The sequence below is a fragment of the Lissotriton helveticus genome, chromosome 1_1, assembly GCF_964261635.1.
Source record: "Lissotriton helveticus chromosome 1_1, aLisHel1.1, whole genome shotgun sequence".
In the NCBI taxonomy this organism is placed as follows: Eukaryota; Metazoa; Chordata; class Amphibia; order Caudata; family Salamandridae; genus Lissotriton; species Lissotriton helveticus.
The window spans coordinates 1395162810-1395180081 of NC_136057.1; the positions used below are offsets into that span (position 1 = coordinate 1395162810).

Sequence of the window (17272 nt, forward strand, 5' to 3'; positions counted from 1 at the left end):
TTTCATACCCGGACAACATCGGGACGGGCTGCTAGTATATATATATGCCAATTCCAAACAATAATGATGCACACTCAGAGGTTGAGAATTCTCACCAAAGATTTATTCACTGCAAAACCGCTACGCGTTTCGACACTCCTCGTGTCTTGATCACGCAATTAATGCAGCAAAACAACCGTGCCTATATACAAGAATAAACATAAACAACGGATGAGGTATTGGAATAATAATGTTGTGTTTTATAAATTTAACAAACTCTACACGAAAATTACGAAATATATAAAGAACAAGGGGCAATAAGATGTATATATCTATGAAGTAATGCCCTGTAATATACTGAAATACACCATTACAAGATGGCGGCGAACTGTAATGTCACTAATTGGGGGCTTAGAAACAAACCTCCTCCGTTGTTTATGTTTATTCTTTTATATAGGCACGGTTGTTTTGCTGCATTAATTGCGTGATCAAGACACGAGGAGTGTCGAAACGCGTAGCGGTTTTGCAGTGAATAAATCTTTGGTGAGAATTCTCAACCTCGTGACTAATCTTAGCAGGAACTTTACTGGGGAATATATATATATATATATATATATATATATATATATATATATATATATATATATATATAATATTTACCTTTTCTTTTTTACGATGGCCCTGCAGCTGCAAAGTGCAGGCAGGATATTTGTTTCCTGCTTGGCATATACTTTGTTTTACTTTTTTCCCCCTTTAAATTAACTGATCTAACATGCTCGTCCGTGGAGTTAGATTGATAAATTAAAAATGGTCATCATGTGTCATAACTCACATATGTAGGTGCATCACAAAGCATGTGCACGCATCGATGACAAATTTGGGATGCGTTTTTTACTTTAAAAAGAAAAACCATTGAAAAATTTCGGGGTATGTGTGGTCATGTTTCATGATGCATACATCATGCAGCCAGTAAAAAATCATTGGCAAATCCAATAGCTCGACCTTAGTAGTCCCCTTTTTACGCATATTCTAGCTTTGGAGGGCTTTTACTAAAATGCATGGGTGGTGGCACCCAATTCCACTTGATGATCTAGGCCCTCCTTATGAGTGCCACGTTAAATCTAGGGTATGTGCAGTAACTCCTGTTCTCTTCCAGGGGATCCTCATCAATAGTCATAAGCACATGAATATTCCCGCCTATGTGCGGGACCCCAGAAACACATCACATATATGTGAAAGCCATATATGTAGCGTAGCTCTAAATATATATAAGGACGAGCCACCGTGAAAGCATGGGGCCCAGGAGGCGTAGAATTTTCTGAACCTTGAGGCGCAGCAGAGGATATTAATGAACCAGGAACACGCATTCTGAGGCCCACTGGGGTTGGAAAAACAGACTGTTAAAGACTTTGATTGTGCACTGAACCCACTGCGGAGTTATTTGGCTCGAAAAAGACACTACAGGTACCAGCATGCTTGAAAGTTTACTCACCTGAGAGGCCCACTGGGGCGGTACAAATTATAATTAGCATGCAGTTAATGGCGCCAGCGAGCTTTTCAGTGAATTCAAGTTCGTCATCCTATGAATAAGGAGTACCCTTGAGCTCTGAAACGCGTCAGGAAATATGAGGACAATCAGAATGGGAAATGCCGGTTTTTGAAAATAAAAAGGTTTTGGAAATTACTCTGCAGCTGATGTACGTCATTGCTTCAGGGCTACTGTTTGAATGGATATATATATATATATATATGTATATATATATCAAAACACACAATGCAGCCTTCCGTAGACATGCTGAACAATGTTGCGAGAAATTTTCTTGTACATAAGAAACATTCCAATAAAGCAGGGAGAAAGAAATCATTTGAAAACTTCTTTAATATACAGCAGAAAACACCATCCTGCAAGGAATAATGAAAAAACATTGTCAGCACATAGGCTGCATTGTAGAAACATTAGTGTAGAAAGCTGACAAGCTAACCCACAGAAACACTCAGATAAAACTGGCACCATGCCTTTTAAGGCAGCCATGACCCCTAGCTTCCCATCATGCCTCATGGGTGACAGTTAGGTCAGTTGTTCTTTCCGGCTCCTTCTGTCAGGACCCTGTTTACTTCAGCTCTACTCTTTTTCTGATTTCTGTCAGAAAATACTCCTATTTTTGTGTCAAAACCCTTGTACTTCGACATCTTTTTGGTGTTAGAGTATTTCTCAACTTTTTTTAGAGAGTTGAGCATTGTTTTTCAGTCAGAAATGCCCTCTCTTTGTGACCCTTGCCCTTCCTGTGGCAAGAGAAGGCTAAAACAGACTCCTATCCTGTCTGTATTCTATTCCTTCCTTCTGAACATAATCCTAAAACCTGCCAGCATTGCCAGCTGCTGGCCACAAGAACTCTGAAGGACAGGGAGAGGATTCGCCTCTATGGGCTGGCTGAGAGGAGAAAATCTCCTTCTAGAGGCAGGTCTCTGATGAAGAAGAGGAAAGAGAGAGCCACCACTCCATCTAGAAGTAAGATTCCAGTATGCTCTCCATCGGCGTCGGGCTCCACGCCTCAAATCCCTTCATCGGCAACATAAACTTCGACGAGAAGACCATCCACGCTGTGCGCGCCGTCGAGAGAACACCGGTCGTCTACAAAGAACACAGGTACGTTGAATCCTCCGGCGACGATCGGCATCGAGGAGTCGCTCTCCGTTGGTGCCGGCTCGCCCAACGTTGAGAAGCAGATCTCGGTCGTCGCCATGTATCCGGCGTTCGACGTCGAGACAGGCTCCACCGTCGCAGGATCACGGCGTCGAAGCAAACTTTTCCGTTGCCATCAACCAGGCGGCGGTCGACATTGAGACGCGCCTCGTCACCTGAGGCTAGGCACTCATCTCCTTCCTCTTCGTCCAAGTGGCGTTCGACGTAGTGTGGAGTAGTGTGGCTCACTGGTTAGAGGTGGCAGACCCGGGAGCAGAAGTCGGCCCGGGACCAGGGTTCAATTCCCGACGCTGCAGGGTCGTGGACTTGGGTCAGCGGACTCGATAATTCTCGCTTTGGTGCTTACTCTAATCAGGGGTCCCACTCGGCAACTCTGGACATTAGCTTGCCTAATCTCCACAACGGCCCCATCAATTCCGGGGATGCCTGGCTCCACCTTGGGGACTCCCAGCAGGGACCATCCCACAGGGAAAGCCAGGACAGGTTCCCCAGAGTTATACAGCGCCAGGAAACCTATGGACGGGTAGCAGTGCGCTTTACAAGCTCAAATACATTTACATTTACAAGGCTCGATTCTCTCCGACGGCGAGGGATTCGACGTTGAGACCAAGAGTGAAATATACAAAACGTCGTACGACGTCCAGACGGCGGTCTCCGTCGACGATGAGAAGTGCCCTGGTCTCGACTCCACTGACTTTTAGGAGACGTTCAGCGTCGAGAGAAAGATCGACATCGAGAAGGATTTCTCCATCCACCCGCTCATCGTTGAGGTCTCCTGCTCGCTCAACAGCGAAGGCGAGGTCTATGGGCTCCAAACATCCGACGTCACACCATACAATGTCGAAACACACTGAGAGATCGACGTCGAGGAGACAATCAGGTTCTAGAGTCTCACCAGTGATGGTGACACAGAGCCAGTCGATGTCGAGACACTCCCCATCGACGTCACATTGCTCATCAAGACGCCGATCACGCTCCAGAAGCCGCAGTCCACTCACTCCATTCGGAGCTCACCCCAGACGATTGCGTCTTCACGCAGTGCTTCTGTTCATTCACAGAAACCTCCAAGATCTCCGCCAAGAGGTTCTCCAAGGGGACAGCGATCTCCTTCCATCCATCTCTCTCCCAGATGACTACAACCTCTCCATCATTGGCAGGCAGTGCCCGCAGGTTATGCTCAACGGCCTACGGACTACTGCAGTCTGCTGCACAGATCACCATTGCAACGTCTTGTGCAGGAAGTGGACAGGGTATCCGCCACTCAGACCAGAGAACACTGAGGCAGATCCCCTGAACGCAGGGGCATCGCAAGAGGCGGCGTACACCATCTTGGTCTTCCTCTTTGGCACACTCATCCAAAAGGGATTACTCACCTACCCTGACGGATAGTCCTCCTTCCAAAGTGTTGTTTATTGAAGATGTGAACACTTTTCATGATGTTCTCAGCAGGGGAGCTCAAAAGCTGGGCATCACCATGTCAGCTCCTCAGACAACCACATGCATCATTTTCGAGACCCTCTATCAAAGGTCTGCGGCGAGGCCATTGTTCCCTTTGGTCCCTGGCATCATCGAGCCGGTAATGGATATCTTCCTCGCTCCATCATCGGCTAAAGCAACTCCAGCTCACATCCTACAAAAATATAAACCAGCTGCATCAGATCCTCTTTTTCTCAGATCGGATCCACTTCCGGATTCTGTCATTTTAGCAGCAGCGAAGAAGACACATGCAGTTGCATCTTTGTCCTCCGCTCCTCCGGATAAAGAGAGTAGAGCACAAGATTCTTGGGGATGGAAAGCTTGTGGCTCTGCCGCGTCTTCTCTTCAAGTGTCTAACGCTGCGGCTCTGCTGGGCCGTTATGACAGGTCCTTATGGGATTCGCTGGAACGCTTCAAGGACAAATTCCCAACAGTGAATCAACAGGACTTTTCTGAAATCCTCCAAGAAGGGGCTCTGGTGGCCAACCAGGTAATCAACACTACAGCAGATGGTGCCTCTTTGGCAGCTCACTCTTATGCACATGAAATATGTGCACAAAGATCTTCTTGGTTACGCCTCACAGCGTTAAAACCGGAGGCGCAACAGCGCATCATGAACCTCCTGTTTTCTGGCACTTCACTGTTTGGTGCACGCACAGACGAAGAAATGGCTAGAATGAAAGCTGAGTTGGAAACCTTAAAGGCTGTGGGCCTGGAAAAGAAAAAGGAGGTTAGGAGGGGATACAAGCCCTACAATCGTAAAAATTACCAACAGAGGGTTCAAACCCCTCAATGGTCACAAAAGAAACAGGACAAATCCCAGTACCTAGGCCATCGTTCCTCGAGAGGAAGAGGAGGACATCAACAGCAGTCCTCCTCTGCAGCAAAAACTCCAGGGAAGCAATGATATTCTGCTTCCTCTAGCACCATTGCACACTCCAGTGGGTGGAAGTATTTCAAGCTACATTCAAGAGTGGCGCAACATAACCAAAGATTAATGGGTGCTAAATATACTACAAAATGGGTACATACTACGTTTTTGTGCGTCCCCAAAAGACATTCCTCCTGTAAACTCTCATCATCTACATCTAGATCTCCAGCGTCAGGAAGTGTCGACCTTCTCGAAAAGCTAGCAATAGAAGAGGTCCCTCCTGCACAGAGAGGAAAGGGAGTTTACTCAAGATACTTCCTTGTTCAGAAAAAAGACCAGCCAAACAAGTTCAGACCAATTCTAGATCTATGTTCTCTGAACAAGTTCATCAAAAAGGAGAAGCTTTTGAGGGGATCATCTCCTTAGATGGTGCAGAAACCCCTTCACATCTGCCTGGATCTCCTTCAGCGCTTAGGCCTGCATGTCAACCTGGACAAGTCGGTCCTTCAACTGACTCAATCACTCCACTATCTGGGCGCCAACCTAAACCCTGACCTCGGAAAAGTGTTTCCTTCGGAGGAGAGATTGTCATCAATGAGAGACAAAGGCAACATCATCCTTCAAGCTCATCAGCCATCAGTAAGACAGATGGCTTCTCTGCTGGGGTCGATGGCCTCGTGCATTTTTCTCATACCCAACGCCAGATTGAGGATTAGACGTTACAGCAAGATCTCGAGGACAAATGGGATCAATCCTCGGGCCAGCCCTGTCATTGGTAATTCCACCATATATGCCAGATCTAGTGATATTTTAGGATAAAATCCCTTGATCTATCCACATATGAGGGCCTTACTTTTTAACACCACCCCACATAGTGGTAGCTCCTGCTAGCTGCAGGTATTGGGAGTAGGAAGGTTTTTGGGATTTTCTGCAACATACTGCCCCTTCCTTATGTCCTTCCTTCTCTGGGCAATTCTGTGTAGAGTGGGTGCCCCATGCCCTACCCATGAACATTGTTACTATTTGAACTATTTGAACTGTGTTCTGCCTCTTCAGTAGGAGAACACATTCCAAGTGTCCTGTTTTTCACATCCTAATAGTGTTTGCACTAATATACTCAGTTATACGTGACACAATACAGATTTCTCCACTTCATTTGCTGTTCATTTTAAGTGATAACAACCCGATGCAGTGATTTTAAGTATGTGTAGTTATTCTTTTTCTAAGGCTCTACTCCTCTCAAGAGGCATATCAGAGCACTTTACATAGAGAAAGGGGATACTATGGAAACTCACTTTGTTTTAAGGAATGGCAGTGAATGTTGTGATGAGGAAGCGGGGAGTATGGAAGATGAGCTGAGAGAAAGTAGAGAATGATTTTGTTTGACTTCTTATTGATTAAGTGAAAAGTTCAGACTCTATGGAGTTTCAGAGGAAAGGAGAGCAGAATTTAGTCCACAGCACTGGGCTTGAAAGTTCTGACTTTAGGATGCTGGCCACGAGAAGGATGGTTACAACCCTAGTTTGGTTTTGATTATGGTTGGTTCTAACCAGGCAGAGCGCTCAGACATCCAGAGCAACCAAGGATATTTCATGGTCTGGAAAGGAAGGATTGAGTGCCAAGACCAAAAGTTAAGTTAGATAAGCTAATTTGAGTTTTGCCCTAATCTCATGTATGAACTGCTGGCATTCGTTGAGGATTAACTTGATATGGTCAAACTGTATTGATCTTGTAAAGAATCTGATGTCAGATTGATCGCATTTAAAGGGTACAATGTGGATTTTAGAAGGCTTGGAAGAGCTGTGTGGCTGAAGTCAAAGGAAGAGACTGTGGGTGCATTGTTAGGTTTGTGTGTCTAGTTCAGTGAGAGAAGGTGCTCATTTTATTGCAGGGTATGGTTGTTGATCCTGGGTGAAATCTCAGTCTGCTTGGTTTGGTCACCTGTAGTTAGGTGGTCTGTAGGATGGTAGTGAAGTAATTTGTGAGTTCAGGGAGCCTAGGTGGATGAACCATATTTATAGCATGAATTGAACAGAGTAGGGGCTAATATGGTACCCAGCGTGGTAGGAGAGGCATGAATGACTCTGGCCTTCTAGTGACTGTTTCTCAAAAAGTGGGCAGACAGCTTAAGGACATTACCACAAAACCATGCATGACACATAGATCTGGAAAGTTGAGATATATGCCATCTTACAAAAGGTTTTGCATTACAGGCATTCTTCAGAGCTTCGCTGGAGGCACACAAAAGAACCTGAAGAATGAAGTGGAGCAGATCCGGTGCCAACTTATTTGCCAACGAAAGGTATCACAAGGCAACTGAAGGGGGCGAGGGGGCAGGGGCAGGGTATTGGAAACTAACAGGAGGGTAGTGCCACTTAGCGGTCACCTAAGGAAAAACGTTAGTCGGCCTTTAATGAGAAGAGATTCCCCCATATTATTTTCAGGAAACTAAAAAAAAAAAAATAGTGCTCCTCTCCAACCCTTTCCACCAATGAAGACGTTTCCTTCTTGCACGATCGATTATTTCACTTTTAAAAATGTAATCAGAAAGTAGGTGGTTTTGAAGGGGGGGTCGTTATCGTGAATAAGTAAATTCAATTTTCAGTGACTGCCTTTATAAAGAACAGTTCAACCCTAATCTGTGTAGGGGACACTGTAGAAAGTAGCTTTTTCGACCCCTATCCCTCAAAACGATGTGTCTGAATCATGGAACTTCAAGATGACAAAATGCCCGAGTATCTGAAACAGCTTAAGGGAATTGTGGCAACAGCCTTCAGAACATACAAAAATGCTTTTGTTGATCAGCAGTCTTTCATTGACAATTATTATATAGCGATGTGATTAATAAGCATGTGTAAGTTTGAGGTAAGGTAACATTTGCATTTGATTCAATTAGTGCTAATTTTTCTCATGTATATATTTTTTCAATAACAGATTTTAACCGGGAAGAAAAAGACATGTTCATTTGGTAGTGACAGGTAGAATTATTTATGTAATTTATAAAGCGCATGTCTACCTAGAGGATTCCCAGCACTAGCATGCTCACTGAACCCACCAGAGTTACTGAAAGCCAAGGGTAACTATTAAGGAAGAGATGGAAAGCAACCCTGTTTTGAGCAGCTTACGAAAAACTAAAAGGATTTGAAGGTTCTCAATGATTGTGGAAAGGTGTTCAACAGTTTTGGTTCTAAATATGCAAATGCCCGACCACCTTGACGGGTTCTCTTTTGACTCTGGGGACTACAGCCAGCTTCAGATGGCTAGAGCGGAGCGAGCGTTTAGGCGTGTACCAAGACACCAACGGTCTCAATTGCACTATCATAAGTCAATAGGGCATGAGTGTACCTTGTTGGCCATGTGAACTGTCTCCATTACACACTTACAGGACATCCTTACGGGATAAAACCTAAATTGGAGACATCGACATAGTCATGGTTATCCTAGAAATCTGGCATGGCCCTGACCCTCGCGAATGATAAGACACCCCTGTTATAGCATCTGTGCACCTTTTTTGTCTCCTTTGACAGGCCTTGGAGTACCTCAACCAGACAGTGGGTGGACTCCAGAGTGAAAGCTCCCAGCATACCCAGCGGATTGAACAGATACGAGGTATGTGAAAGAAATAGTACTTGGTTGTAGGAAATTCTGACAGACGCATCTGTCTCTTTCAACATTTAGTGCCATCCCTAAAGATCCATATTTATCGAGCATAAAAAAGAGAAACCAAGAGAAATTTGACATGCTCTCAGTCTTACATTTGGACTTTATAGACATGAATGGCAACACCAACCCCCCTCCCTTTACCTCTATACATACACCCCATCCAATCTCCCCTCTGATGCCTTGTTTTGTCCTGTAAATATCACAACAATTGCAGGCACCTTACACACAATGAACCTTATATTCTGCACTGATATTCTATTATTGCAGATTTTTGTTTAAAAAAATCTTTGTTTTCAAGAATTTTGTGAAGTTTTTCATGTTATTTCATGATGCGTTTGAAAGCAATGCCCCACAATCGTGCACACTCTCACGTTACACTTTCAAAACATAATAAACATACTTGCATGACGCAGCCAACTAAAACCTAGTGCTTGTATTAAATTATCACACATTTTTTAATACTTGTTTCCTTTGGAAAACATTGCAGAGTAATAGGTATTCCACTCCAGGACCACTTGGGCTCTATGGAGGTGCTTGGTGATGGACACTCTGATTTCATGCCACAACACCAGAGGTATTCAACAAAGGACCAGAAAGTCTAGATCCAGCATAGATGTTGAAAATATTCATGTATGATTAAATGTTTACCAGCTAATCTAAATTGAACTGATTTACATATTTGATGGCACCCCTCCTTAGAAGAGTGGGAGCACCTCTTTTGGATACCTTGTCATTTCTTTCTCTTTAGCAAAGGTTATCCCACTCTTACCAGGCTCTGTTTGACACAGTAGACATCTTAGGTATAGGAGGTGCGAGGCAAGTGATCCTCATGTAAGTATGGTATATGCTCAAAATATGAGTGTTTATGATTAATTCCCTATATGAAATCCCAGATTTTTAGTCCCTGTGTTCATTAATTCAATCGTCTTTCAACGTGCTGTCTGGGAGCACTCTCTGCGAACATTCCTCATTTACAATGTTAACTGTTGAGGAACAGGGGGTCCCAAAGATGCGCTGTTTTAATTGCATATAATTTCTGATAATTCTCACACCTCATCTGATATTGTAGTTGTCTCAAGTTGTGTTGAATTGAGCCAATGGGTATCTTGTTTGGTCATTCAAAGACAGTTTTATAAACTACATATCTTCGATGACCTAGGATGTATATACTGCCTAAGGTCCACAAGAATTTGACTGACTGGCCATTTCCATCCCATTGTGCCTGGTTGTGATTCAATTCATGAACTGCTGGCTAGTACATTGATTCATATTTGCAACCAATAGTACAAAGTATGAGAGTATATCTAAAAAACACTGCACATTTTTAATAAGATTCCAATGGTGAATCTTAAAGAAACTGAGAATATAGGGTTATGTACTATTAACGTCAATGTATTGTATACCACAACTACATACTCACAAGGGTTAGAAGCAGTCGAATGGGCATTATTGAATGTAAAAAACTGTGCAAACATAATCTTTTTGATGGAATTGCTACACTTTCCATTATATTGCAGCTATTTTACCTGGAATGACAAATTCTTCCTACAATAGAATGGAACGCTGATGGGTTTATCTGAAATCCTTTTACATGCCAATATCTTCATGACCGCATTTTAGGAGGAGTACATTTACAAAGACATAAAATGAACACATAGCATCAACAGTAACTTTGTGATTTGGAATGGTACTTTTGAGTATTTTCATTATCGAACTAAACATCAAAAACATTCATATAAAATTTAGTCACAGCATCTGTAACATTGGAATTGCTTTTTTGGATTTACTTAGGCAAAAATGAAAAATGGGAGTACCAGGAATGATATCTTCCACAAGTCTACAGACAAGAACAATATGTTACACTTTCAGAGTTTTCAACCACATTCACCCAAAAGACATTTACCTTTTTAGGTCGAGAATAGACAGTGCCCGTGCTATCTCTATGAGACATGTTGCATATACTTTGTGGGCTTACAGCCCGCCCATTGCTTTTTATTTGTTTATATCAGTGTCATATAAAAATCCTTGCTTCCAAGTGGTTAATCTTTCCCATTTGTCCCTCCTTTTCATTAGTTGTTGTCTCGAATGGAGCAGTGCACCATTACCTGCTGCCTTCCGCTTGTGTGCTTTTAGGCTTGTTTCTGCACACTATTTCCTTCTTTTGTTTCTGCATGGCAGCATGGAAAGACTCTCCATTCGCACAGCTGCTCCCCCTGCCTTTCAGTTTCGACCGCAAGTGAAAACAGGCCTGTAAATCTTGTCACCTTTCTTTTATCAGCACAGCGCCCACTTTCATGTTTCACAATCGGGCTCCTTTTATTTTATGAGAACGGCGCCCCACAACTGGTCAGCGGCACTGCAAGGAATCCGAAATGTGAAGCCTCTGGCTCTGAGGGCCTTCGCGCACTTGCCTTTTTTTTCCCCTGACTTCAACTTCTTGGATGTTTCCTACCATCCATTTCTTCTGTTGGAGCATGTTCCCTCCTCCTTGCTTGTTTAATGGTGCGTATACGTTAATCTTGTCTAAAAGACCGGTGTAAAAGTTTACATAACATGACCAAATTCACAATTGTACTGAGAAGGGGTAAAAATGGTTGATGCCTGTTTTGTGCATGTTTATTGCCTTCACTTTTATGTGAAATTGTTGTTCCACCTGAAAGGGATCACCATCATGCTCCTTTTATTTTATCAACACAACGCCTCACAGTTAGGCATTGGCACTGCACGAACTCAGGTATGTGAAGCCACTGGCCTCGGGAGCATACGTGCATGCTCCTCTTCATTCCTTGTTTAATGATGCATTTACATTAATCTTGTTTGAGGTCTGAAAGGCCTGAAAGGACAGTGTGAACGATTTCATAACATGACAGAGTTCACGATGGTGCCAAAACGATGTAAAAACGTTTGTTCCACCTGAAAGGGCTATATGTTGATATGTGCCAGCAACTCCATAAAATGTATTTACGTCTGTGTTGTCTTCCCTGGCATTGGTATTGTGCATTGCTATAAATGTGTTTTGTTTATTGAGGGTGGAAAATGGCTCTTTCTGACTGTCCCTATTCAAATCAAAGCATTTGCAACTTCTCAATCATATTCCCAGCATCTTAATTAGTTTAGCCGGAATTTCCCATAGGGAGAGGAGTTGGCCTAACGGCTAGGGCGCTCGACCTCGGACCTGGGGATCTGGGTTCGAGTCTCTGTAACGACGCCAAAACCTCCTGTGATTCTGGGCAAATCACTTAATCTCCCTGTGCCTAAAATGAAAGTGTGTCCTCATGTAACGTAACTGGAAAATATGTAAAGCGCTCTGATACCTGATTCGGTTCGGGTCTAGTTCGCGCTATATAAAACTCTGCAAAAAAATAAATAAAAAGAAGCATTGTATTGCCTTGCCATGGGTGTGTTGGCAAAATATCACTATGGCTATATGTTGCTGCAAATTCTAGCGCTGTCAATCCAAGCCTGTTTTTTTTTTCTGCGGGTGTTGGTGGGCAACGTTGCATTAACAGAACCTTGCATCCCTGCGCATGTTTTCTTATGACACTGAGATGTTTATTTTTGTTGAATTTTGTGAGTTTACTGGGCCTGTTGATTGACATGTGCATATATTTACTTTGGTTTGCAGTTTGGCATACTGCATTTTGGACACAAAGCAATTTGAAATTATCACCCTAATAAAGGGCATCTGTCTAAAATGTATTTGGGATAGAGTAGAAAATGATTTTTTTTAAAAATATTTTTATTTCGGAAACAGAGAAGGCACAGGTCTTTGTCGCCTCTCAGAGAGACCGAGGGCTGAAGAGTAATTACATGTAATGTTCAGAGTAAAACACAGCCATATGGGCCCACATCCCGGGGGCTGGGCGGCGTAAAGTCAGTGCATGTCTCAAGGAATCACAGTCGTTCTTGAACATTATGTATACATCACTGTATCCGTTAATTCTTATATTTGATTACCCCCTCTCATGTCTTCCATGTAGTCTCACTCCTTTCCCACTGGGTAAATACCCTTCGCAGTATAACATAGCTTTAACTGAGAACAAAACCCAACAAACCCCCCGTGCGTGGCATCAGTAACATAAAAAAGTTTTTTGGTTCAGAAAAGTCAGGCTATCTCTGTGCGGCCCGAAAGGTGCAGGCAAACCATCCAGATGTAGGCCTAAGGGAATCAAAGCAAATCACAGATATATACAACATGGAACATTAGCGCGCATCTAGCAGGGCATCACACGGGACCAGGGCTCTCCCACCCGTCTCCCACCCCAGTATTCTCGGAGTCAGACCCCCTAGGGGTGAACAATTCGGCACTGGTAGCGTCCGAGTCATCCTCCGTCAACCCCTCGACACACATCATCCTCCAGGCAAGCAGATCATCTTGGAGTTTTTCATCACGGCGTGTGCGTTGCATATGTGTCTCCTCAGCCAGGGACCACTCTCTAACATCCCTAAGCCAGAGGGATATCTCAGGAGCCCTCTGCCCCATCCAGGTTATGGCCACACGCTGTCTTGCCAACACCAGTAATAATTGTAGAAACTTGTAGGACAGGTTCCTCTTTTTAGGTTTGGGTTACCAGTGCCAAGAGACAATGGATCGGATCCAGAGCAATCCGAAGTTTTGTAGCACGGCCAATATGGTCCACCACCTCCCTCCAGAAGCTACCAACCAACGGGCACTCCCAGGCCAGATGAAAGAACCCGGCTCTCACGGCTCCACACCTAGGGCAATTGTGACGTCTATCCGCAGAGATGCGATTCAGTGAGACCGGGGACATATATGTACGATGGACAAAGTTAAAGTGGATTAACTTGAATCGTGCATTATACGAGACTTTCCGGGTCAGGAGGCCAATTCGCTTACGCTGTCCCGGCTCCAGGGGCGAACCTAAGTCTGCCTCCCAGGCCGCTCAGGACGGGGCGATCTGTGGGGTCGAATCCTGTCACATAGCTGAGTATAAGAGGGAGACCAGCCTCCTTCCCCTACCACACGATAAGAGGATGTCGAGGGTGTGGGTCAGCGGAGGAACCTCCGGGAACTGAGGCCACGTTGTGCTAGCTACTTCCTGGAGCCCTCTATAATGTAGATATTGCCCCCTGCCCAATTCGAAGGACTCCGTGGCCCGTTCAAAGGACACAAAGGTGTTATCCGGATAGAGGTCCGCTAGAGTCTCGCAGCCTCCGTTCCGCCACTCCCGATAGGACACGTTCTCTTCCATTCGGAGCACCGGAGCCAAAATCCACACAGGCAGCTCCCTATGAAAAGAGGCCCGCCTCAATACCTTTTCGACAAACCGCTGCCAGACTCCCGCCGTGTGTCGCACCACATATGGCAAGGTTTCATCTGCACCACTTCCCTGCATCAGAGCCTCTTTCAGAGCCTTCTCGTTTGCTCTGCCCATCAGCAGTTGTAGCTCCCAATTGTCCTCGTCAGCGAACCACCGTGCAGCTGGCAGAAGCTGCGCTGCATAGTAATAGAGGTCAAACCTCGGAGCCTCCAGACCCCCTCCTCCCAACTCCGGACCACCGTGCGCAGAGCCACTCTGCTACGCCCGCCCGCCCAAAGCAGAGAAGTGAGTAGCGAGTCGAGTGTTCGAAATACCTGAGGGGGAAGCGGACACAAGGTATTTTGCAAGATATACAGCATCCTGGGAAGCATCACCATCTTGGTGACCGCCAAACGTCCCATAAGGGAGAGAGGGAGTGTGTTCCAGAAGGACACAGACTGGTGAAGGGTCTTAAGCACTCGGTCGGCGTTGCGGGCTAGAAGGTGCTCATCGGTCAAGGCCACCTGAATGCCAAGATAGCGGAACGCTTCGCACTCCCACCTCAACCCTAGACATGGGGGGACAACATTCGGGTCGGCAGCACAGCCCGCCAGCGGGAAAACCAACGATTTTCCAGGATTGATGCGTAGTCCAGAGGCTGCGCCAAAGCGGTCCAAAATCTGCATCAAAGCGGGCAGCGAATCGCTGGGAGCCGTCAAGTAGAATAGAGCGTCGTCAGCGTAGAGCGAGATCACGGTTGTGGTCTCGCCCACCTTAATGCCCCACTTCTCCAACTCAGTGCGCGCGGAGACCGCCAAGGGCTCTATTGCCAGGGCAAACAGGAGCGGGGAGAGAGGGCACCCCTGACGGGTGCCCCTCCCTAGGGGCCACTCCTCAGAGCGGGCCAACCCAAGTCGGACTCTTGCCCGGGGCGCCCCATAGAGCACTCGGATCCAATTGCAGAACACCGGCCCGAATCCCGTCCTCTGGAGCACTTCTAATAAATACCCCCAGTTAACCGTGTCAAAGGCCTTAGCTAGATCAATGGAGACCAGTACATGCGAGTCCTCCCTCCCACGCACCTCGTGGAGGATATGGTTCAGACGCCTCAAGTTCATCGCCGTGTTACGGCCAGGGATGAATCCACATTGGTCTGGGTAGATCAGGTGGGCCATATGGGGGCTAAGCGTGTGGCCAATAGTTTAGTGAGGATCTTTGCATCAGTGTTGATCAGGGTGATGGGCCGGAATGCCGCGGGATCACAACCATCCCCACCCGGTTTCAGTATCATGCAGACCTCTCTCTGGTTCATAGTAGGTGGGAAAACGCCATTTTCCAGGGCTTCGTTATAGACCTGCAACAAGAGGGGGGCTAGGACTCCACCGAACGAATGGTAAAATTCAGACGGTAAACCGTCCCCACCAGGGGTCTTAGCCCGTGGCAGGGCGGCCAATGCCGCGCTGATCTCCTGAAGAGTTAAGCCTGCATCCAGTTCCTTCGCCATTTCCCCCGAAAGGGTCCGGAGATCCAAGTCCTGAAGATAGGGCCGATAGGAGGCCTCCGTGATCGAGGGGTCAGCAGCATACACGGTCTCCAAATGGGATCGGAGGACCTCAAGAATAGCAGACTCCGAGTGCACCACATTCCCGGACGGGGCTCGTAGGGAAACTATCCTCTCAGGTGCGAACTCCCTTCGAAGAATCCAGGCCAGCAAACGGCCAGATTTGTCACCCTCTCGGTGGAGGCGCTGCCTGTATTAACCTAAGGTGTATTTATCAAGGCTAGTGAGGATGTCATGTACAGACACTTGGGCCGTCTTCTCCGCCATCTGATCCGAAGTGTCAGGATCCGGCCGAGACTGACAGTGCCGAAGCACGCTCTCAGCATCCTGCAAGTCAGAGAGTAGCTGTTTCCGCACTCCATACGTGAGGCCCATACAGGCTCCGCGTATCACCGCCTTCAGGGCTTCCCACCTGGTGGAGTAGGGCATGTCACCACCCTCCCAGTTCAAATCTATGTAGTCCGACAGGGCAGTCGCCACACATTCCCTCCCCACCTGATCTTGGAGGACGTCAATCGGCATTCACCAGATACGGGGATGGGCAGCTTGGTCAGCCCACTGAGCCATGCATGCTACCGGGGCATGATCCGACAGAAAGCGGGCCTGGTGTGTGACCGTCAAAGTAAGAGATGGGGGAAGATTGCCCGCAAGGACACAAACCAGTCTGCTATGTGTTCCGTGCGTTGGGGTATGACAAGTAAACAGTCTCTGTGTAGGATGACTCGCCCGCCACACATCCACAGCCCCCAAGTTGTGCATGACTTCCTGAAGTCGCGCCGTCATACGCGGCTTCGTGCCAGACCGAGGGGGTGTCTGTCCATATCGGGGTCCAAAACGCAATTGAAATCCCCAAGCCAGAGGAAGGGGGCATCTACGTCAGAAGCAACAAGATCCTGAAGGCAGGAGAAAAAGGACGGATCATCGATATTTGGTGCATAGGAGTTCAAGAGTAAAATTTCCCTGTCATCCAGCCTGATCTGCAGAAGCAGGTACCTGCCTTCAACGTCTGCCTCAACATATTGGACAGCACAGGGAATCCCAGGCGCCACCCAAATAAGGACGCCCCTGGCATACGTAGAGAAGGAGGAATGGAACATCTGGCCTCTCCACTTCTTGGACAGCCGCTGAGCGCCCTCCTCATCTAAATGAGTCTCCTGAAGGCACGCCACGGAGACCCCATGTCGTTTATGGAAGGAGAGGACCCTGTGTCTCTTGGTGCAAGTACCCAAACCGCGCACGTTCCAAGTTAAGAATTTAAAACCCATGGTCGAAGACTGTGCCCAAACGGGCCATTTAATGCATACATCGCGACCTGCCACCCCCGGGCCCAGACACCAGACGGACCGGAAGGAACAGTCCACCCAGTCAGCCACACAGAACCCTGAGTCACAATATACGTGATGCCAACAACACTTACCGCACCCTCCCCAGTCCACCCTCCAAAAACCCCCAAACTCAAAAACCCCTCAACAACACTCCCCCCCCCACCCGCGAGCATAAGGACAGCAACAACCAAACATGCTACCCCGCCCTCCCCTGCCAGTGCCAGGACGTACACAGCCACCCCATTCACCCGCTCAACACCCACGCACACACAACCCAACCAATTCCACCCAGCCCCCCACCCAGCTCCCCAAGGGACCCAGCTTCGCAAGACAATCTCTAGGCATGTCTGCTGTTATCAGCCCCAGGTCGGTTTGGTCCTCCGTCCAGAAGATAAGGATCCCACCCCTCATACCTCTGTCCAGTGGGATGCA

At 46.6% G+C, this 17272-nt stretch overlaps 1 protein-coding gene across 7 annotated transcripts in view; it reads left to right on the top strand.

Annotated features, from left to right (window-relative positions):
* LOC144825617 (coiled-coil domain-containing protein 159-like) overlaps positions 1–17272 on the top strand; it is a 395593-nt gene that overhangs the window by 198352 nt on the left and 179969 nt on the right. For all 7 annotated transcript variants that reach the window (XR_013609480.1, XR_013609460.1, XR_013609486.1 and 4 more), the window contains 2 exons: positions 7244–7332; positions 8558–8639. Coding sequence is in view for 2 of the 7 variants with exons in the window: in XM_078684171.1 (XP_078540297.1) it covers positions 7244–7332; positions 8558–8639 (171 nt within the window). In the remaining 5 variants the exon portion in view is untranslated. The remainder of the gene's footprint in view (positions 1–7243; positions 7333–8557; positions 8640–17272) is intronic.